General features: G+C 39.1%; 2 protein-coding genes across 17 annotated transcripts in view; one reads left to right on the top strand and one right to left on the bottom strand.

The window, feature by feature from the left end:
* The window catches only part of LOC128685117 (AP-4 complex subunit mu-1), a 58,428-nt gene extending 38,879 nt beyond the window's left edge, over positions 1-19,549 (bottom strand). The window contains exons 1-6 of one of the 4 annotated variants that reach the window (XM_070101981.1): positions 19,492-19,549; positions 19,259-19,386; positions 11,002-11,087; positions 10,225-10,443; positions 8,833-8,940; positions 4,518-4,592 (exon numbers count right to left, since the gene is read on the bottom strand). In XM_070101981.1, coding sequence (XP_069958082.1) covers positions 4,518-4,592; positions 8,833-8,940; positions 10,225-10,443; positions 11,002-11,087; positions 19,259-19,316 — 546 coding nt within the window. In that variant the 5' untranslated portion in view covers positions 19,317-19,386; positions 19,492-19,549. Of the gene's footprint in view, positions 1-4,517; positions 4,593-8,832; positions 8,941-10,224; positions 10,444-11,001; positions 11,088-19,258 lie in introns of all 4 variants that reach the window. The other 3 variants (XM_070101978.1, XM_070101989.1, XM_070101975.1) reach the window with 3 other exon arrangements.
* A 359-nt stretch (positions 19,550-19,908) lies between these two features.
* The window catches only part of RyR (Ryanodine receptor), a 388,707-nt gene continuing 386,071 nt past the window's right edge, over positions 19,909-22,544 (top strand). For all 13 annotated transcript variants that reach the window (XM_070101968.1, XM_070101970.1, XM_070101962.1 and 10 more), the window contains exon 1: positions 19,909-20,176. In XM_070101968.1, coding sequence (XP_069958069.1) covers positions 20,123-20,176 — 54 coding nt within the window. In that variant the 5' untranslated portion in view covers positions 19,909-20,122. The remainder of the gene's footprint in view (positions 20,177-22,544) is intronic.

Here is a 22,544-nt window from a genome sequence, read left to right as displayed (position 1 = left end):
TCTTTTTTACATTTGAAAATGTGTAAAAAAACTTTGATATACTTTTTTTTTGTTATATTTGAAAATATGTAAAAAAAAATAGATCTACTTTTGGAGCATTACACATGTGAACGTAGATCTGCTTGGACCGTTTACGGGTTAAATTGGCCAAATTACCAATTTCCGACCACTTTATTTTGTAGTGGAAACAGCTGACTTGGCGAATTCTTGTGCTCAATCAATAGAATAGAAGTAATACTAGTGAAATAGCTAAGAATTTGGTCGACTAGAATAATGTAATTGGTCTAAAATGGGAGTCAAAGTCGACAAAATCGCTGATGCGTAAATATCGCTGACACATCAAAATTCGCGAGAGCATAATTTCGTCAATTTTCCATCAAATTTCATACTTTTTGTTTTATTACCTTCACAAAAAGATTCTCTACCATTTCATAAGAAAAATTAACAAGATTATTTTTTGAAAATTCTTGGACACTGGTGCACACTTTGAAATTTGGCCTCTAGACTCTGTAAGGGTTAATGTGCCAAAAGTCATTATTATTACGTATTAGTATTATTACTATGGTGTTAAGACTAAAGGGACACTCTTAGTGATTTTAATGTGTACCTGCACGCCAGCACAGTGTGTAAGTGTATTTAGGCACAGGTACACATACGTATAATTATCAGAGTACATATAAAATATGCAATAACTTCAAAACACTTGAAATTTTGGAAAGTTTCTAGACATAATAGATATATGTGCTAACGGAAAATGTAAACAAACCAGGTGGGGTGCGCCGTATTAGAAAGACTGCTTGCCGTATAGGGAGTCTTGGTCATAATTTGAAATCGCCATACTAGCGGAACGCAGCAAGGCGAAATGCCTGGTATTTCTTTATATCTGTTACCCCTGTTCACCTATCATTAAATAGGTACCTGAATGTTAGCTAACTGCTGTGAGTTGCCTACAGAGAGGGCTGGGTTTGAAATTAGCTGAGGTGGGAAAACAAGTATTAGCCTGTAAATTCATAATGAAAAAATACGAGTCGTGTACAGACAAAAATCAGCAAAATTTATCTAAAACATTCTTTTTATTTTTTTAATCCTCCGGCCATCTCACACAGAAGTAGTGATCCAACAAAGAAAACACTCATTGTCACTTAATCACTGCAACATCCCCACCCTTCTTTCTCAGTGCAGGCCCTGTACTTTCCAACTCCAAAACAAAATTCTGACCCTGAATCCCTTCATAAATGTTACCATGCTCATACTCCAACAACACTTCAAATCATAAAAACTCTTGCCTCCACACACACTCCTATCTAACATGCTCACACAAGCCTGTTTGATGTCCAGGCCTCTAGTGCTCAAAACCTCCTTTACCCCTCTCCCTCCTACCTTTCCTAGGAGAACCCCTACCTCCTCCTCCCCCCTCACACCCCTGATTTACAAGCCCCTCCTAAGTCATCCTGTTCTTCTCCATCCTCTCTCTCTTCAGCACTATGAATAATACTTTTGGAAACTCCACATCTCCTAATCTCCAAACCATGAATTCTCTGCATAATAATCATCCCACACATTGCCCTCAAACACAATATTGTTACTGTCTTCAGCTTCCTCCTTGCTGCAACATTCAAAACCCATGCTTCACACCCATACAATAATGTTGATACCACAACCCTCTGGCACATTTCCCTTTTTTGCCTTCATGGGTAAAGTTCTTTGTCTCCACAGATGCATCAATGCGCCACCCCCCTTTTTCCCTTCATTAATTCTATGGTTCTCCTCGTCTCTCACAGAAGCATCTGCCAGTAAGTCCATTCCTAAATATCTGAACACATTTACTTCCTCCTACTTTTAATTTCTTTCTTTTACATGCCCTCCTACATTCGTTTACCATGGCAACTTCTTATCAGAATCTTCCAAAAGCATCATGACACTGGCAAACTATGACAACTCCCAGTACAGTAGGGCCCCACTTTATGGCGTTTCACCTTACGGAGTTCCGCTAATATGGTGATTTCAAATTATGACCAAAATTTGCTAAACAGCGAGCAGTTTTTCAAATACAGCGTGCCCCACCTGGTTTGTTTATATTCTCCATGAGCACATATCTCTATTATGTCTGGAAATTTTCCAAAATTTCAAGTGTTTAAAGTTATTGCATATTTCAAGTGTTTAAAGTTATTGCATATTTTATATGTACTCTGATATTTACACTTGTGTACCTGTACCTAAACATACTTACCCAATGTGCTGGAGTGCAGGTACACATTAAAATCGCTAAGAGTGTCTCTACTTTTGACGCCATATTAATAATAATACATGTAATCTCTTGGGTGCATTAAATGTCGTATATTACACTAATACAGACATTTCTATTAATCCATCTATAATATTTTTTTCAAAATTATATAATAAACATGCTACATAACATATAAACATGATACATACAGCCACAATATAAAAACTGATATAAGATTTGTTTACCAAGCGGTTGGTGGGAGGGTCGGAAGAATTCCATTTTCCCTAGTCAAACACCAGTAACTTAACTAGAAATTTGTTACTTTTGTATACTTTCACTCTATGTATAGCTATTCACGATCCTTGTGGGTTTAGTGCTTCTTTTTTATTATGATTATAATAATAATAATTTGTAATAATAATTTGTAATAATAATAATAATAATAACAATAATAATAATAATCCTAGGTAGTAGGCTGGTAGACAGCAACCGCCCAGGGAGGTACTACCGTCCTGCCAAGTGAGTGTAAAACGAAAGCCTGTAATTGTTTTACATGATGGTAGGATTGCTGGTGTCCTTTTTTCTGTCTCATGAACATGCAAGATTTCAGGTACGTCTTGCTACTTCTACTTACACTTAGGTCACATTACACATACATGTACAAGCGTATATATACATACCCCTCTGGGTTTTCTTCTGTTTTCTTTCTAGTTCTTGTTCTTGTTTATTTCCTCTTATCTCCATGGGGAAGTGGAACAGAATTCTTCCTCCGTACGCCATGCGTGTTGTAAGAGGCAACTAAAATGCCGGGAGCAAGGGGCTAGTAACCCCTTCTCCTGTATATATTACTAAATGTAAAAGGAGAAACTTTTGTTTTTCCTTTTGGGCCACCCCGCCTCGGTGGGATACGGCCAATGTGTTGAAAGAAAGAAATAATAATAATAATTTGTCAGAGCAACATTCCTTCTAAAAATTACGTGAGAATGGAAGTGTTGGTCTTTATTTATTCTACTGTACCACTGTGGAGACAACTTGTACACAATGTATGTTGTTTGTACGAATGTTTATAAACCATAACGAGAAGCTTCGTCCATTTGTTTACATAGTGGGTGGGGTGGCCAGGCGGGCTACCCTTCCCTACCTCCCACACATGACTTTCTACAAATAAATACTTTTCACCTCTCACCCTACATTAAGAACATTAAGACTACAAATATTTTAAGGTAAGTAATGAGTGTCCTGTATATGCATTTTATTACTCTAGGGAGCTTTAAGCATCATAGTATATTATGTGTGGGTGGGGTGGCCAAGAGGGCTACCACACCTGACTTTTTACAGTAAATACTACTCACCTTTTGCCCTACATTAAGACTACAAATACATTTTAATATATATAAATGGAAGAAATGGCGTTCTGCTTTCTGGCGATGTCTGCTTTCCGGCAGTAGCCTGGACCATAACCTGCTGTATACGTGGGGCTCTACTGTACCTGATTCATCATCTTTTAATACCACATCTCTCCCTAGCACATTAGCATTCACTTATTTTATAACCCCAACTATAAATATGCTGTATAAACACGGTGACATCCAGCATGCCTGTCTAAGGCATGCTTTTACTGGAAAATAATCTCCCTTTCTCCTACATTCCCTAATTTGCCACTCGCCATCCACATAAAAGCTTTCTACTGCTTTAACACTTTCACTGTCCAGACCCTAGAAATTAATATTGTTCCCAGTGTCCTATTTAAAAAAAAAAAAATTACAGCAGAGAATTTTTTTTTATGGTGCACACTCACCAGAGACCCATTCTCATATCTAGGCCAAAATTTACTACTTACAGCTTATCTGAGTGACCTGAGCTCAAAACGTAGATCCATGTGAGGGACCCTAGCATCAGTAATGTAGATCTACATGATGGCCACTGAATGGATTAATAATTACACCTGCCAGAAAAATGGAGAATGAACTAGCATGACAAGAAATGGCTCTCATGCAGTCAGGCTATGACTATGAGCCAGAATGATGAGAACTGGCTCTTATGTAGCCAGGACAAGACTATGAACCAGATTGACAAAAACTGGCTCTCATGCAGCCAGGCCAAAACTATGAACCAGCATGACAAGAAATGACTCTCATGCATCCAGGCCACTGTCAACATTCCCTTCACATACTTCATTTTTCCAACACATAATATGAAGTTATAGGTACATTCATGAGGGAGACTTCACAGCATCAAACACTTGAAACTGCAACATCTCCTGAAATAGTGTTTGTGGTGTAAGTCTTACCTCTCTCTTGCCAGTGTCCACAGCAAGGACTGACTGCTGTGAGGCTATCCCAGGGGCAGACTTCTCCAACCCAAACTGAGAACAAAACAGCAACAGTTTTGCATTATAGTGATTATTACATTTCGAATCAGGGGAAGCTCTAAACCCACAAGGATCATACAGTATCCTCCCATTCCCCAAACACTGTATGAGAAATATATACTTCTAATATATATTCAACACTTAAGATTTCTTCCTACTCTTACTAAAACATGTATACTGCTAATGTACGTATATATTTTATACACTAACAATTTCTCCCTACTCTTGTATAAACAAGACTCAGAAGGAGCTTCGAAATGTATGTAGTATCGCACAAGACGAAAATGTGCTGTAAGTAAATGGAGCAACACTATATATCATTACAATAACTGTATACAAGATGATGAGGAATTAGACACACATGACGCAACATCTAGGTACAGTGAACCCCCGAGTTTCGTGATTAATCCATTCCAGAGAGTCTGCCGAATGTCGAAATTGCTGAATGGCGAAACCATTTTCCCCATAAGAAATAATGAAAATAAAATTAATCCGTTCCCGACACCCAAAAAATATTAAAATAAAATATTTTTTTCATATCAAATAAAGATTTACATACTGAAAAAATGAGAAATCAAGTACAGTGGACCCCCGGTTAACGATATTTTTTCAATCCAGAAGTATGTTCAGATGCCAGTACTGACCGAATTTGTTCCCATAAGGAATATTGTGAAGTAGATTAGTCCATTTCAGACCCCCAAACATACACGTACAAACGCACTTACATAATTGGTCGCATTCGGAGGTGATCGTTATGCGGGGGTCCACTGTACATACATATAAAAATTAATAACAACATTACACTTACCTTTACTGAAGACTTCTGGGTGGATGGAAGACAGTAGGAGGGGATAGGAGGAAGGTGTACACTATTGTTTGGAAGGAAAATCTCCTTCCATTAGGACTTCAGGTACGAAGTCCTAATCTGGGGTTATTTCCCTTCTTTGTTTTTCAAAGACACTGGGAACAACTTGAGAGTCACTGGACCCCTGTCGCACAAAATATCTGTCCAGAGAGCTGGCGTTTCTTTAAGATTTGTCTGAAGTGGGACACAACACTGTCATTGTACATGTTGCCAATACGGCCTGCAACAACTTTGTCAGGGTGAAGTTCATCCATAAATGTTTGCACTTCAGTCCACTTTGCACAAATGTCCTTAATCTTTGAAGAAGGCACCTTCCTCCATCTCTCTTCCTCCTCCTCTGCAGCAATATCCTGAGCTGTGATCTCTTGCTCTTGCAGATGAAGCTCTTGCAGCTCTTCAGTGGTTAGCTCTTCCTTGTGGTCCTCCACCAACTCTTCCACATCCTCACCACTCACCTCCAACCCCAAGGACTTCCCCAATGCCACAATAGATTCCACAACTGGCATAGGCTCCTTAGGGTCAGCCCCAAACCCTTCAAAATCCCTCTCTTGTACACATTCTGGCCACAATTTTCTCCAAGCCGAATTCAAAGTTCTGCAAGTCACTCCTTCCCAAGCCTTACCTATAAGGTTTATGCAACTGAGGATATTGAAGTGATCTTTCCAGAACTCTCTTAGGGTCAATTCAGTGTCTGAGGTCACTTCAAAGCACTTTTGAAACACTGCTTTGGTGTACAGTTTTTTGAAGTTTGAAATGACCTGCTGGTCCATGAGCTGGATGAGAGGAGTTGTATTAGGGGGCAAGAACTTCACCGTGAAGAAACTAAACTCCTCCACTATTTGCTCTTCCAAGTCTGGAGGATGAGCAGGAGCATTGTCCATTACCAGGAGGCACTTGAGTAGCAGTTTATTTTCCAGGAGGTATTTCTTCACACTGGGGCCAAACACTTCATTAAACCAGTCTAGGAAAATTCCCCTTGTGACCCATGCCTTATTGTTAGCCTTCCACATCACACACAAATTACTCTTGGTGACATTGTTTTTCTTGAACACTGAGATTTTCAGTGATACACCAGTAAAGGCTTCACTTTGCAATTCCCACTAGCATTACTACAAAACATGAGAGTAAGCCTATCCTTCATAGGCTTGTGTCCTGGGTGTGCCGTTTCCTCCTGCGTGATGTAGGTCTTCTTTGGCATTTTCTTCCAAAAGAGGCCTTTTCATCACAATTAAACACTTGCTGGGGTTTGAATTCTCCAGTGTCTCCGCACTCCTTAAACTCCTGTACAAACTTCTCAGCTGCTTTTTGTCAGAACTGGCAGCCTCACCATGCTTTATCACACTGTGAATACCACTACGCTTCTTAAATCTCTCAAACCAACCTTTGCTGGCCTTAAAATCACAAGCATCACCACTTGTTGCAAGCATTTTCTTTACGAGATCGTCATGCAACTGCCTTGCCTTTTCACATATTATAGACTGCATAATACTATCTCCTGCTAACTGTTTTTGGGTAATCCACACCAACAACAACCTTTCCACTTCTTCGAGGATTTGCGATCTCTTTTTTGTCAGCATATCTACCCCTTTTGCAACAACAGCACACTTTCTTTCCTTTCCCTTGGCCACGATCGAAGTGATGGTTGAATGAGGTTTGCCATACATCCTGGCAAGTTCTGTAACACGTACTCCGCTCTCATATTTTTCAATGATTTCCTTCTTGACTTCGATCGTGTTCCTCACTTTCTTTACCAAAGGGCTTGCACTAGCTTTCCTTGGGCCCATGGTGACTTATTTAGCAGTTGCAAGCAGAAAAAACAATGGATTATTATGAAATGTATTGTATGAACCCGCGGGGTGATGGTCACGTGCTGGTAAACAATGGCACACTGAGTGTGAATGGTGTGGGAGACTGGCTTTGTGTGCGTGGTGACGGGCGGATGGGTACCGGACGGTTGCCAAATCACGAGTCCAATCACGAACCGCGAGGCTAAATTTTGCCAAAAAAACTTGCCAAAAGTCGGATTTCACGAAAGTCGATGCCGACGCAACTCGGGGGTCCACTCTATCTTTATTTGAAGACTTTTTTGCCAACCAGTGGCTTTTGCAATTCAATATAGATATATGTGAAGATGGTAGAAGTTGACATAACCAGTCCCTCAGCCATGCAGACATGTACACAGAAGATAAGCCTGGGGACTGATTACCTCAACCTCTGTTGTCTTTGTATATCATCTTTTTACTGAAGTGATAAAGCCACTGGTTGGCTAAACATCTTCAAATAAAGATGCCCATGTTGCAAGTGTCTTAATTCCTCAACAATAACTATACTGAGTGAGAGATGGCATGTATATGGTCATTAGAAAAAAAGTTAGCAATTTTAAAATATTAGAATTTTTATTTTTTTTATCAATAAAACATATATATATTAGCAGTTTTAGTCACACTGTAATTGCATTCCTGAGTATCAGTATCAGCAAAAATTCTAGTATCACCCCATTCCTAGATATGCACAAAACAGATGACAAATAATATAATATTAATCTCTACAATTTTAAAATATATTTTTCCAACTTGTTAATCTTGCTCCTGCATGTCCATTTACAATTATACTTTTCTAGATTAAAAAAAAAAACAGGAACTCATCCACTGCTAAAATTTTGGGGTGAGTCACTTCTATCAAACCTAAATACTACTACCAGTATTTTTTTAACACACAGGTCATCTACCACTAATGTATGATGAATCAAAAAAAGGAAACACATTCAATGGATGTCTTGTAAGGTGTGCAGACATCACACATATGCTGCTATGTATGATAATTCTATGTAACTGTATTTGTGTATACATGAATAAATTTACTTACTTACTTACTTGCACTTTAAATGACCCTCTGACGTGCAATGTCCTCACCTATACTTCAGAGTGAAGGTACTGTACTTCCCACTTCTAGGACTCAAGTACAGTTAACTGGCTTCCCTGAATCCCTTCATAAAATATTACCTTGCTCACATTCCAACAGTTCATAAGAACAAAAAAACACTCGTCTCCTCTCACTTTAATCCAACATCCCCACAAATGCCTATTGGTTGCAAAGCCCTAGTACTGCAAACCTTTCTCTCTCCAACTCTTCTTGGCATGACCCCTTACCCCTCCATCCTTCAGTTACTGCTCTCATAATATATAATTATTTTCTAAACTTGATAATAATTTCTTGCTTAGTTTTCACATGTCAACCATTTCTATTTTCACCTTTTATAATAAAGGCTCCCATATTCAATTAATGCTCACTACCTGAAATACTGTAATTATAAATTCCCTCCTTACATATTAAATACAGACAATAATGAATGCTAACAAAGACACTAACCAGTCCTGGAGCAGCAATAAGAGCACAACTTTCCTTGGCTGACACAACAGTACTGTAAATATGAGACTGTAGCTTATCTGCTGTTTGTAGCTGCATAAACCCACCATTCTGCAAAGATTATTACAGGAAAATACACACAGTATAACACAACATACCAAGAGCCTAAAAAATTTTTTTAAACCGATGAATGAGGGTAAATGTGATTTTATTTTTTAACGAAACTCACAGTAGGTTTCCTAGCAGTGTGTAGCTACCTTTAATCTACTAAAGGTGTACCACCCTACTAAGGTAGGGTGACCCACAGTAGGAAACATTCACCATCATCATTATTATTATTATTATTATTATTATTATTATTATTATTATTATTATTATTATTATTATTAATTATATAGTGTCTGAAGAATATGTGGTAATCAGGTTTAATCCAAGGAAGGGGAGATTAGCTCTAATTCCTTGGATCAAGTGCTCATCATTAGCATCAAGACAACCCTTTCATATGAAGGACTGAATACTAAAATAATATTATGGGGTATCATCTACATAATGAAGTGGCCATCTTGGACATGGCATAAGCAGAATAAGTGCCAACAGTTGAAGCCTGGAACAGGTGGTACTTAGAGTGCCAATTGGTAGTGAAGAGCGACACAGCATGCTCAACACACAAAAACACTGTAGATGCCATCAAACAGTAACTTCTTAAAAGAAGTTTAGCTCAGGGTAAAATCTGACCAAGAAATGAGACATCATATTCACAGGTGGAAGAGAATTCAAGGGCTCTATTTGTATCAGTTTGGCTCATACATTCAATCTTCCAACAAGGAAGACCAGGAGGATCAATTCTGTCATGTGTGGATCATACATTAAATCCTTCAAAAAGGAAGACAAGAAAGATGAGGTTTATTAGAAGACAACTCATTCTTACTTGAAGATCAGAACAATAAATGAAGGTAGTGTTTTATGTTTTAAAGACAGTGTGTGTTCAATGTGTTTTATTGTGGCAGAGGTTATGCAGCAGGGGGAAGGTGTGTTACTGATGTGTGAGGAAAGGGAAGAGGGGTCACCTTTGCATCTGTCATCTGCCCTATGGCACCAAAAATGCCAGGACTGCTACTGACATAATGCACTACTTGCTATATGATACACAGGTCTCCCTCACTTTATGCAAATTCACTATTATGCAATGTCCTATTTTTATCAGTAACTCAGTACATGTATATGCAGTTTACATTTGCTTTATGGATTGGCACAGTTCCAAGAGCATTATGAAGATTTTTATGTGTAATTTTGCATTTGTAGCCTGACTTAGCTTACAACTAATTCCAAGGACCTGGAACACATCTACAGTATGAAACAAGGGACACCCACACCCTACTAGGACTGTCATTATACCATTGTTTCATGCACCACTTCAGTGATGAGTGGTGCATTGGCTGTGATGCTGTGCTGAGTTAGAGCCCCACACAGGACAGAACACACACGGTGTAGCTGGCACAAACTCTCCGTTATCAGGAGATGCCCACACTGGTGCAGCAGGCCACCCTTGCCCACCACACATACCCAGTACAGGTCATCACGGAACACATACACATAGTTCTGTCCATCTTTGCTCTGCAATGAATAAAAATAATTTAAAACCTAATAATATCAGTTACCAGAAACACTACATTACTTAAGCCCTTAATAATTATAATGTGTCTTTATTTCATTTACAACAGAAAATGATGACAATTAATTATTCAGAAATCATAATCCCAACGAAAAATTATATTTAACATAATAATTTACTCTGCTTACCATAATTTAAACTAATGTAGTGTGTTAAACTGTGGCAGCAATGTGATTTATGTTCCTCACTGTGCCACTGGTCTTTAAGGTCACATTTATAGCATGGATATACCAATAGATTTTCCTGAATCCCTTTATTTTATCTTCCTTCCATTCCATGAGTATATAAAATTCCAAAAAACAGTTATTTCCACTAACTGAAATTATTTCTGTACAGCAATTTTGTTTTTATTTTTTTATTAATAAAACCTTCTGAAGAATGCAACTTTACTAAAAGGATTTCTGCTATGGAGGAAATGGCCACTTCTTATATTACATAATTATATCACAAACTCTTGAAGCAACAAAATAACATTAACCTTGCACTCAGCACCTACTTACAAAAGCAGGTGGGGGATCTCCATGGGGCGAGGATGACAATTCCGTCAAAAAGGGATGAAAGATAGCCTTTGTCAGGTTGGCTTCAACTGATTAACATTGTTAAGGAGAAGTATTATCTATTACAAAATAAAAATCACAATCTGGAAATTAAAATTAATTAAGGAAGTTACTCATAATATGAGAAAAACCAACCATTTATTTATTTATTTATTTAATTTTTATTTGGACATGATACATAGTTGTACAAAGAAATATAGTGATTGGGTGTAAATGCCAAAAGCCCCTTGTATGCAGAGCATTACGGGCAGGCTTAAAATTAACTTAAGATTAACTAAGCAATGATATATTCAGTCTTAAAAATTACAGTAAACAAAATACAACATGAAGTACAAATGAGTATTTCAAATAAGAAGCATTAAAGTTGAACAAATTTGTAGCATAACAATGTATAATATAATCGAATCAAATCGAGTAAAATCAATGATTTGTAGTGCAGAAACATGTCATATGGTCATTAGATGAGTTACTGTGCATTCAAGAGAATGGAGTAGTATTCTATTAGGTAATGTAGTTAAAAAAAACATAGTTTGATAGGGTCACAGGTTATACATTTATGAGATACAGTTATTCAGTATTTATTTAGTTGTGGTTAAGTGGTTTTTAAGAAGAGTCTTGAACTGATAAACAGACAGTATTTCTTTTATATTCACAGGTAATGAATTCCAGATTTTTGGGCCTTTTATGTGAATTGAGCTTTTACATAGTGTGAGATGGACACGAGGAACATCAAAGAGTGATCTGTGCCTTGTGTTATGGTCATGTGTTCTGTTGAGGTTGGTAAGGAGAAGTTTGAGGGGAGGGTTTATATCGGAGTTTAGTGTTCTATGTATGTAGTAGGCACAATAATAAGTATGGATGTTTTGTATGGTGAGTTTTTAGTTTTGAATATTGGTGGAGTATGCTGCCTGGAGTGGGAATTTATCATCATTCTGACTGCAGCCTTTTGTTGGGTAATTAATGGTCTGAGATGATTTATTGTACTGCTGGGTAATTAACCCTTTGAGGGTCGACAGGCCCTCTCCGAAACTCGTTCTCAGGGTCGGCCAAATTTAAAAAAAAAAAAAAAATTATTTTCTCTTATGAAAAGATAGAGAATCTTTTCCCGATCATAACGACACCAAAAGTTTGAAATTTGATAGAAAACTTACGGAATTATGCTCTCGCAAAGTTAGCGGTCTCGGCGATGTTTACGGATCGGCGATTTTGCCCACTTTGAGCCCCATTTTCGGCCAATTTCACTGTACTAGTCGACAAAAAACATGAATATTTCGCTAGAACTCCATTTTTTATATCGAATGGGTGCAAGAAACCACCCATTTATAAATTCAACTATCCAGTACAGTGGTCAGAATTTAGCAATTTTGCCAATTTCACACAAATTTCAAAAGATGCCAATTTCGGAATAGGGTCCAGAATAAACAAGAAAGACATTCCTGGCACTAAAATGACATTTTCTCTAGTCATTAGTCACGTCTCAAGGCCCCTCTTATATTCTTTTGCTTTCCACTTTGAATTTTTATTCTCACAAAAAATATAAGATTTACTGTTATGCAGACTACTGCATTAGTGTAAAAAATGGTATAAATATTATTGGTGCACTTGTGAAAGAATATTAGACTCACCAGTTGACGTGTATTGCACGCTTGGCACGATTTGTTTACTTTTGAAGTTTGGTAAAAATCGAACATTTCTGCTACTTTGAGCTCAATTTCAAGGCACCTTTCATTGTAAAACCAGTCAAAATCATCTCAATTTCAGTAATATGTCTTCCATTCTATAAAATGAGACCAAGAAAACTAGAATACAACAATAAATACTATACGAAAATACACTGCAAAGTCGCTGATTTATTAAAAAAAAATTAAAAAAGTTTTTTTTTTCTCATTATGCACCGTGTGCTGCAGGATTTTTTTTAGACTGTGCACACTGACCACATAGACCCATTCTTTCATATGAAGGCCTACCAGCTTTCTCCCACTAGATTTGAGGTCGCTAGAATTTATGAGTACTAGTACGTCAAAAACCCCTACGCGTAAGACGTACTAGTACGACGAAAACCCTCAAAGGGTTAATGGTCTGAGATGAGTTATTGTACAAGTGATTGATAAAAATCTATTTGGCCTTATGATGAGTTGTCACTGATACCAGATACATGTACAATAAAAAACTGGAAGTCCTCACTATTCTTTAACCCCTAAATGGTCCAAACGTATATATACGTTTTAATTTTCCTGCCTCCAAATTTGGCACAATTGCCCTGAGATGTCTGGTCAGCACAGAATGGGTCTTAACACTTGGTGTGCACCATATTAAAAAAAATTTGGGACCACTTAGTACCTTGTGCTGTTTTTTTCCTATTAAAAAAAAAATGATTTTTTTGTCAAAATATTTGGGGCGCTGTGCAAGTGAACGTATATATACGTTTGGACCATTTAAGGGTTAATTATAATTAAAGTCTGTCAACTACATGAAGATCATTAACCCCATTCAGTTTTCACATCCTCCAAACTGAAAGCCTCTCCTGTGTCGGCAACTTTAAAAACAAAAAAAAAAAAATTACTAAAATGATAGAGAATCTTTTCCTAGAGGTAATGACACCAACAACACAAACTTTCATGTGATACACAAGCACAAAGTTGGAAGTCAGAAGCACCTTACTCAGTTGCATTTTCAACCACTTAACCCTTTCAGGGTCCAAGGCCAAAATCTGAAGTCACGCACCAGTGTCCAAGAAATTTTGAAAAAAAAAAAAATTATTTTTTCTTACAGAATTAAAGAGCATATTTTTGTGAAGGTAATAAAACAAAAAAAATTAGAATCTGATCAGTACTTACCGAGATACAGTGCCAAGAAGTTTGTAGAAAATGATGTGGTGGCGGCAACATCGACGAATTCCACATACGCGTATTATATTATTTTGTTGTTTTAGTTGTTTTTTCTTTTCTTTTCCAATTTTTTTCTATTCCTACTAACATTTGGGGCCTGAGAGACCAATACTGTATATAATTTATATATATAAACTCACTGTATTGAACACAATAACCGCACTAAAGTTATTATCATATTATTGTTTACCACTGTTGTTTATTACAATAAACATGCACAAATATTGTATAATACTAATGTTCTATCATATATTTACATATTTACAATCACTGGACATGGTTTTAGAACTGCTGGAGCTTGTGGAACTCCTTGAAACAAGGCACCATGCACAGAGGCACCTTACATTCCTCACACATAAACCGAGTGTCTTTGCGTCTTTGTTGCCGTCGTTTTGTTTGTGCACAGACAATGCATCTCTTCTGAGCAAATTTCTTTTGAGTTGAAGGAAGCTGTATTATGAAATGATCACCTTCTCTTCTCAAACGCTTGGGTATATTGTGATGAATTCGAGGACCATGTTGTATTGCAGGTGTTGTTACCTGGTACTTCATTATGAGTTGTCTGACAACAGACAAACAAAATTCACCATACGGTGGTCTGTTACCAGTCTTTATTTGGTACATATTATATGCATTCAGCATTGAAATGTCCATGAGATGGAAGAAAAGTTTCATGTACCACTTGTAACTCTTACGAACACAGTCAACAAAACCAATCTGCATGTCACACTTGTCAACCAAGCGCATGTTTTGTGTATAATCAATCACTGTCACTGGTTTTCGAATACGTTCATTAGTCACTCGATCAACTTTGCCACTGTCTTGCATTTCATTACGGTGAATGGTTGTCAACAATGTGACATCTCGTTTGTCATGCCACCGTAATGCCATGATGTCATTGGCAGTAAACACCTGCACGTCATCACCACGAACACCTGCGTTGAGCCTGGGCATATGTTTACGATTAGAACGCACTGTGCCACACACATCTGTCTTGTTCACTCGCATGAAATCACTGAGTAATGGGCTTGTGTACCAGTTATCGGTATATAATGTATGGCCCTTACCAAGATAAGGTGCCATCATGTTTCTCACTACGTCACCTGATATACCCAATAACATCTTGGTATCTTTCAATGTTTTACTACCCGTGTATACAACAATATCCAACACCAGGCCACTGTCACAATCACAGAGTACAAACAATTTTATACCAAAGCGGTTCCTCTTGCTCGGTATATACTGCTTGAATGACAGTCTACCTTTGAACAAAATCAAAGACTCGTCAATTACAAGATTCTTGAATGGATAAAAGTATATCCTGAACTTTTGTTTGAGATACATGAAAACATTTCTAATCTTGTATAACCTGTCACTTCTGTCAGGCCTGGTTTTGTCAGAGAAGTGCAACATACGTAAGAGTAAGATAAACCTGTTCACTGGTATTATTTCACTGAAGGATGGGGTACAAATTAGCCGATCTGTGGACCAGTATGCTTTTATATTATGCTTATAGACGTGAGGCATAAGCATTATTGTTGCAAAAAGCAAATACATTTCTGCAACAGTCGTCTCTTTCCACCTGTGTAGTCTTGACTGTGGTGATAAGATCGTATTTGCCATGGTGTACTGAAAATACTTATTACTTTCCCTGACAATAGTTTCCATCAATGGCTGGTCAAAGAATAATTCAAAGAATTCCAGTTCATTGGCCGTGGTTCCAAGGGGACAGGTAGGTAGAATTCCACTTTGCGAGTCATCAAAGTGGTGAGGGCTGGGAACAAAATTGGGATTTTGCTGCCAATCCCAGATACGGTTTGCTGGTGGATACTGGACATCATAGGCTGGTTGTACGGGTGGTTGTGGCGGGCTGGTGGGTGACGCTCCGCTTTGTCCTTGAACTGACGAGTCAGCAGCGTGGGTTCCCGCGTGGCACAGCGAGTCACGCATGGCGGTGCCACTACCACCACCAGCCCCACTAACACCATCCACTGATGTCTGTGGCCCATCCATGCCAAGTGTAGCCACATCATCCTCACTATCACTACCTAAAACGGGTGTAGGGCCACGGGATGTACTCCGGGATGTACTACGGGATGTACTCCGTCCCCTGGGCATAGCATAGGGTACACTACCCGAGCGCATGCAGCGGCGCACATACCGACGCTTCACTGGTGAATATGTTTCCTCACTATCACTACTCGAATGATCGTCGAGCGCAATAAAATCACAATCCACGTCAGAATCATCGTCATTACTGAAGTCAGAGGCCAGGCCACGGGAAAATATTAGTTTTCTCTTACGTTTAGGAACAACCGACCGTGAGTCACGAGTGCCCACACCAGAGGTAGAAGGTCGAGGATCGTCGGGGTTTTCTGCACTATTATCGATATCCTGGTCATTATTTTCGGTCACTAACTCATCAAAGCCGTAGAATTCGTCTTCATTTCCACTTCCATCAGTGTCAGAACTATCAGACAGGAAGAGGAGAGTCCCAATTTTCCGGGGAGTGAGAGCTGACTTGCGACGAGACATGGTGAACAAGGGAAACTGAGCCGGCGTTCCCACAATGCTATGCAGGCGCCTAGATTTTTTGTTTATGGCGCACACCCACCGCGCAGACCCATTCTCTCATATGTAGGCCTATGAGCGCTTTCGCGCTAAATTTGACGGCGCTAGAATTTTGGCGTAGATCTACGGTTTGGACACTCACCGACCAGCCGTAGATCTACGGGACGGACCCTGAAAGGGTTAAGGCTTATTGTAGATGAATTCCATTCTCAAAACAACCCACTTCCAGCTATTTCACTAGTACAGTAACTGCCTATTCAACCATCAGAATAACCCTTTTCAGCATCCAGAAGTCGGTACTTTGGACAATTTTACACAAGAGGGTATTTGCAATAAATTCCAAAATAAACACTGCAAGCATTCCAGCCACTTAAGCAACCTTTCCTCTGCCCATTAATCACATCTCCAGGCCTCCTATATAACACTTGCTCTCCATTTTTAATCCAGCATTGCAAAAACATCCAAGTTTTTCCTTATTTCTTGGCTAATAAACCATAATCAAAACTGTTTGGTCATGGTTAAAGTCCCAGTAAAAAGTCCTAGTAAAAACCCATAAAACTGGTCAGAGGGGGAAGGGTCCCCTACCCCCTTTTTTAAAATAGTGCCAAAAATTTCAATTTCTGCCACATTGAGGCCTATTTCAGGCCACTGCCAATCTGAATCTTCTCCATTTCATAGTACGTACAGTGGTACCTCGAGTTACAAACTTAATTTGTTCCAGAATGCTGCTCAAGTGCCAATATCAAACGAATTTGTTCCCATAAGGAATAATGTAAATTAGTCCGTTTCAGACCCCCAAAAATACACTTATAAAAGCACTTACAAATATACACTTACATAACTGTTTGAGTAGGGAGCTGTTCGAAACTCGAGGTACCACTGTACATTTTTCTGTATATCAATTGACACCACAAAACAGCCAATAAAGCCACAAAAACCACTCTAGAAAGCTCCCCAGTCACTATTTTAACCCAAACACAAGGTCAGAAGTTAACCATTCCCATAATGCACTGTGTAAAGGAGATTTTTTTTTATGCTGTGTACATCCATTCTGTCTTGTGTAGGCCAAAATTTGACTCTCACAGCACATTTGAGGATGCTATGAATTAGGTGTGGGTCTTCATGAGTGACAGTGACCTTGGTCATGTACATCTAGGTAACTGACAGCGAAAGGATTAAATTCAAATTCTTTATTTATTTTATGCACTTTACAGAAATGTAGTTTACGTAATAAAATATTGTTAGGTATAAAAGAAAGCCACTAACATGCAGTGCACTTCAGGAAAACTAATCCTAATGCTTAAAGGCTGCCTAGGAACTACACAGATTAAGCAGCTCTTAAACGTACAAATTGAACAATTCAATATAAGTACAATTCTAGAAGTATGCATTAATATTTCAAACCAATTCAATGATCTTCAGTTAAGTAGGATTTCTTAAGCAGTTAACTACTATTATATGCCTTTTATCTGGATGTAGTTTTTAAACAGATTGAGACATACAATGGAATGTCAAAGAAATAATTATTCCTTGTACTGTGTCCTTGTGTTCTGTTACAGCTCTCCAGACTGCATTTGAGCTTTAGGTTAATATTTGTATTGACTGTTCTGTAGACACAGAATGCACAGATTATTATTATAAACATGGGGAGCACTAAACCCATAGGATTATACAACACATATGGGATCCTAATGCTTAAAAAAATATGCATTAATATTTCAGACTGATTCAATATTTGGACCTTCAGTTAAGTAGCTTGTATTGGTAAATCTATCACATACTGCCCTTTGCCAAGCAGTATTATTTTATGCATGGAGGGGAGTGCTAAACCTAGTCATAATGTGTCTGGGAGAATGGGAGTTAATCTGGGTCTATCCAAGGAAAGGGTGGATCTAATTCCATGGATCAATGGTCCTTCACTAATAATCAAGGAACCTCCCTTAAGAGGTTTACCTTAGCAGTATATAATGTTATTATTATTATAATAAAAAAGAAGCGCTATTAGCAGTATATAGATACCTGTGGTAATCGCTTCTTGTGGGTTGCATCCTGGGGGAAGATCCAAAAAAACTGATCCCAGTGGAAATAAACTACTAAGTGGCTTTAATGAATTATCCTGGGTTACTAATTGTTTAGTTAAGGATACTTATATTTTATTTAGCAACATTAGATTTTGTTTGCATTTTTAACCAGGTTCCCAGTGGAATTAAGTCACCTTTGATTTTTTCTCGTTATCCTAAATAATTTACACATTACTATGTATGGTTATTAAAGTAACCTAAACTTGTGTAAGTGTACGACTTTTGTGTGCCTGTACTATGTATGTCGTAAGTGTCTTGTCTATTTCCACTAGTCCTTTAAAGCTCTCCCCCAGGATGCAACACACAACTAACACCCAGTTACCTAACATTACATCAGTAACAGTACATCAGGTAAACACCTGCTGGAAGGATAATACTGTTACTGTACACGGAACATGCATAATGTAAAGAGAATATGGTTCTTACTTTAAACAGAACCAGTTACATATAAACTTTCTGAATGTACATGCATTTAGTTGTATTATTATAATCAAAAAGAAGCGCTAAGCCACAAGGACTATACAGCGCATTTAGTTGTAATATTGGTTAATATGGAGCTGTAAGTTCAAAAAACTTGCGAGTCATTAGATTTACACAGCTTCAGTTAATAGAGATACATTTGCTGAAGCATACACAGTTAGAGAAGCACTAAAAGGATACAGAGTGAAGCAAACAATACTTCTCCACGTTTACTGGATATACCGAAAGCCTTCAACATCCTCACTCTCCTCTTCTACTGTAATGAAGTCACTCTCTTATCAACTGCCCTCGCCCCTCATATTAACCTCCTGCAATGAATGAAAGTTAATCGTGTACTTGGAGATATGATGTTGCTTTGTGTTAGCTGTGTTAGTAGATGTATATTACAGTGTGAGTGTCGTGAAGGCACCCACCATGCCGCCGCTGCTGCTGCTGCTGCTGCTGCTCTTCCCTTCACCTCCCTCATCTGGCAAATCAATCTCTCTGAATAATTTTATCTATTTCCTTGTTAATTTAATTACTTTATCACGGATACATGAGTTTTAAATGACAGACCACCGACTGTTACCTATATTCACTAGACAGTATTAATTAGATAGCGTAATATAAGATTATAAGCTAAGTTTGATATACTTATGTTTAATAGAGGGATATAGGCATGGTAATTACGCCTGAAACAGGTCTCATTTAACAGACTAGGATTTTATGAAGCATATTTGCGGAGGGTAAGGAAGATACAAGTAAGATAATAAGGTATAGTAGTGTAAGATAGTGGTAGTGTGTGTGTGAGGGATCTGGTGCCATGTGGCATCGCCTGAGCTAAGTTTAGTGCGGGGCGCGAGGTTGGGCAGCAGGACCACTGCAGCAGCCTGCATCCTCCTGCTGATGCTCTCCCAGTGCCTCCTACCATAGTTCTCGTGGTTACCACCTCGTAAACGCAACCATGAAATAAGGTTGCTCGCTCCCTCCCACCTTCGCCGTGTTATGAACTTAAAGTGTCAGTGGGTTTTTTTTATTTTTCATCGCTGTGAATAAAGCGTCATTATGGCGGACAGTGAAGGCTCTTCGGAACAAGATGATGTATCGTTCCTCCGTACGGTAAGTTAAATAACTCATTGACACACGTATGACAATTTCCAGAAGTTAACCGTAAGAACCTTAATATGCGATCATATATTTCCTGAGAAGCGAGTACCACGAGGGTTGCCGACATGTCAGCTTTGAGGGTGACCTCTCTCACATACACTCACAGGTCATAGAGTGCCGCCCTCACACACACATCCAAGGGCCTAACAGCGCCAATTGTGTATAAAAAATGTGCGGAGTGAGGCACATTCCAGGGTCAACCTGACACCAGCTCTGTGCTCACACCATCAGCCTATTTTTAAAAGTCTTCTCGACGCCAAAGAAACGTTGAGTCGCCCAACAAGGGACATAAATACTTGTGACTCAAATTTGGTTTCGTTTCAGAAAAGCAAGAAAAAATGCTATAATACAGAAGTGTATATATGCTGAGAGGTATATATCTCAGTGTACATACACATAGAGTTTCATTCCTTATTCTAAAAATTAGTGTTCTTTATACACAGGTGATATGCAACTTAGTGTTGTTCCTTGTGCAGTCGACAGGCTTTAAACTTAATAAATCCCACTACTGCATAACTGTTTTACTTCCTAGTTCCGGAACAATTTATCGAGCAATTACACATGCCATGCATAAGTAATAATGCTCGTTCTCTCTACTCAACGTAACAAAGGCCTGGTTTTGCTAGCTACATTGAGTAGCTATTACCAAGGGTTATTATATAAACAAACCTATACTTATAAGTTTCATGTATTTTATTGTATTTCCATTAATGGGTGATACCCGGGTGCAGGAGGGAGGAAGGGAGGAGGACAGGTGAGCCAAGGGTTGGCAACTACCAGAAATGACCAACCAGGTGCCTGGGAGATATCCATGAAGATCCAACGAGGTGCCTGGGAGACATCCATGAAGATCACTCTCACTGTCTGTCTCTGTCGTGTCTCTCTGTCGTCTGTCCCTCGTCTGTCGTCTGTCTCTCTCGTCTGTTTCTCTGTTGTCTGGTCGTCTGTCGCCTGTTTCTCTGTCGTCTAGTCGTCTGTTTCTCTGTCGTTTGTCTCTTTGTTGTCTATCTCTGTTGTCTGTTTCTCTGTCGTATGTCTCTGTCGTCTGTCTCTGTCGTCTGTTTCTGTCGTCTGTCTGTCGTCTGTCTCTCTGTCGTCTGTCTGTCGTTTGTCTCTCTGTCGTCTGTCTCTGTCGTCTGTGCCTTTTTTTTGTCTGTCCTTTGTTGTCTGTCTTTTTGCTGTCTGTGCCATTTTGTTGTCTGTGCCTTTTTGTTGTCTGTGCCTTTTTGTTGTCTGTGCCTTTTTGTTGTCTGTGCCTTTTTGTGGACTGTTCCTCGTTGTTGTCTGTGCCATTTTGTTGTTCGTCCTTTTGTCCTCTCTCTCTCTCTCTCTCTCTCTCTCTCTCTCTCTCTCTCTCTCTCTCTCTCTCTCTCTCTCTCTCTCTCTCTCTCTCTCTCTCTCTCTCTCTCTGTGCCGCGGTGAAGTATTTACAGATTAAAAGCTCCTGACATCAATACACATATACGAAACGTGTTTTGGGACAGTTTTAGACAGAAAAGATAAAGGAACGACGGTCTGGGATAGGCTCAGACTACAGAAGCAGGAAAGGTGGTCTGGGACAGGTTCAACTACAGAAGCAGGAAAGGTGATCTGGGACAGGTTCAGACAACAGAAGCAGGAAAGGTGATCTGGGACAGGTTCCGACTACAGAAGCAAGAAAGGTGGTCTGGGACAGGTTCAGACTACAGAAGCAGGAAAGGTGATCTGGGACAGGTTCAGACTACAGAAGCAGGAAAGGTGGTCTGGGACAGGTTCAGACTACAGAAGCAAGAAAGGTGGTCTGGGACAGGTTCAGACTACAGAAGCAAGAAAGGTGGTCTGGGACAGGTTCAGACTACAGAAGCAGGAAAGGTGGTCTGGGACAGGTTCAGACTACAGAAGCAAGAAAGGTGGTCTGGGACAGGTTCAGACTACAGAAGCAGGAAAGGTGGTCTGGGACAGGTTCCGACTACAGAAGCAAGAAAGGTGGTCTGGGACAGGTTCAGACAACAGAAGCAGGAAAGGTGGTCTGGGACAGGTTCCGACTACAGAAGCAAGAAAGGTGGTCTGGGACAGGTTCAGACTACAGAAGCAGGAAAGGTGATCTGGGACAGGTTCAGACTACAGAAGCAGGAAAGGTGGTCTGGGACAGGTTCAGACTACAGAAGCAAGAAAGGTGGTCTGGGACAGGTTCAGACTACAGAAGCAAGAAAGGTGGTCTGGGACAGGTTCAGACTACAGAAGCAGGAAAGGTGATCTGGGACAGGTTCAGACTACAGAAGCAGGAAAGGTGGTCTGGGACAGGTTCAGACTACAGAAGCAAGAAAGGTGGTCTGGGACA

Source organism: Cherax quadricarinatus, chromosome 5, assembly GCF_038502225.1.
Source record: "Cherax quadricarinatus isolate ZL_2023a chromosome 5, ASM3850222v1, whole genome shotgun sequence".
Lineage (NCBI taxonomy): Eukaryota > Metazoa > Arthropoda > Malacostraca > Decapoda > Parastacidae > Cherax > Cherax quadricarinatus.
Note: the sequence above shows the minus strand (reverse complement) of the source record. Positions and strands in the feature narration are given on the sequence as shown.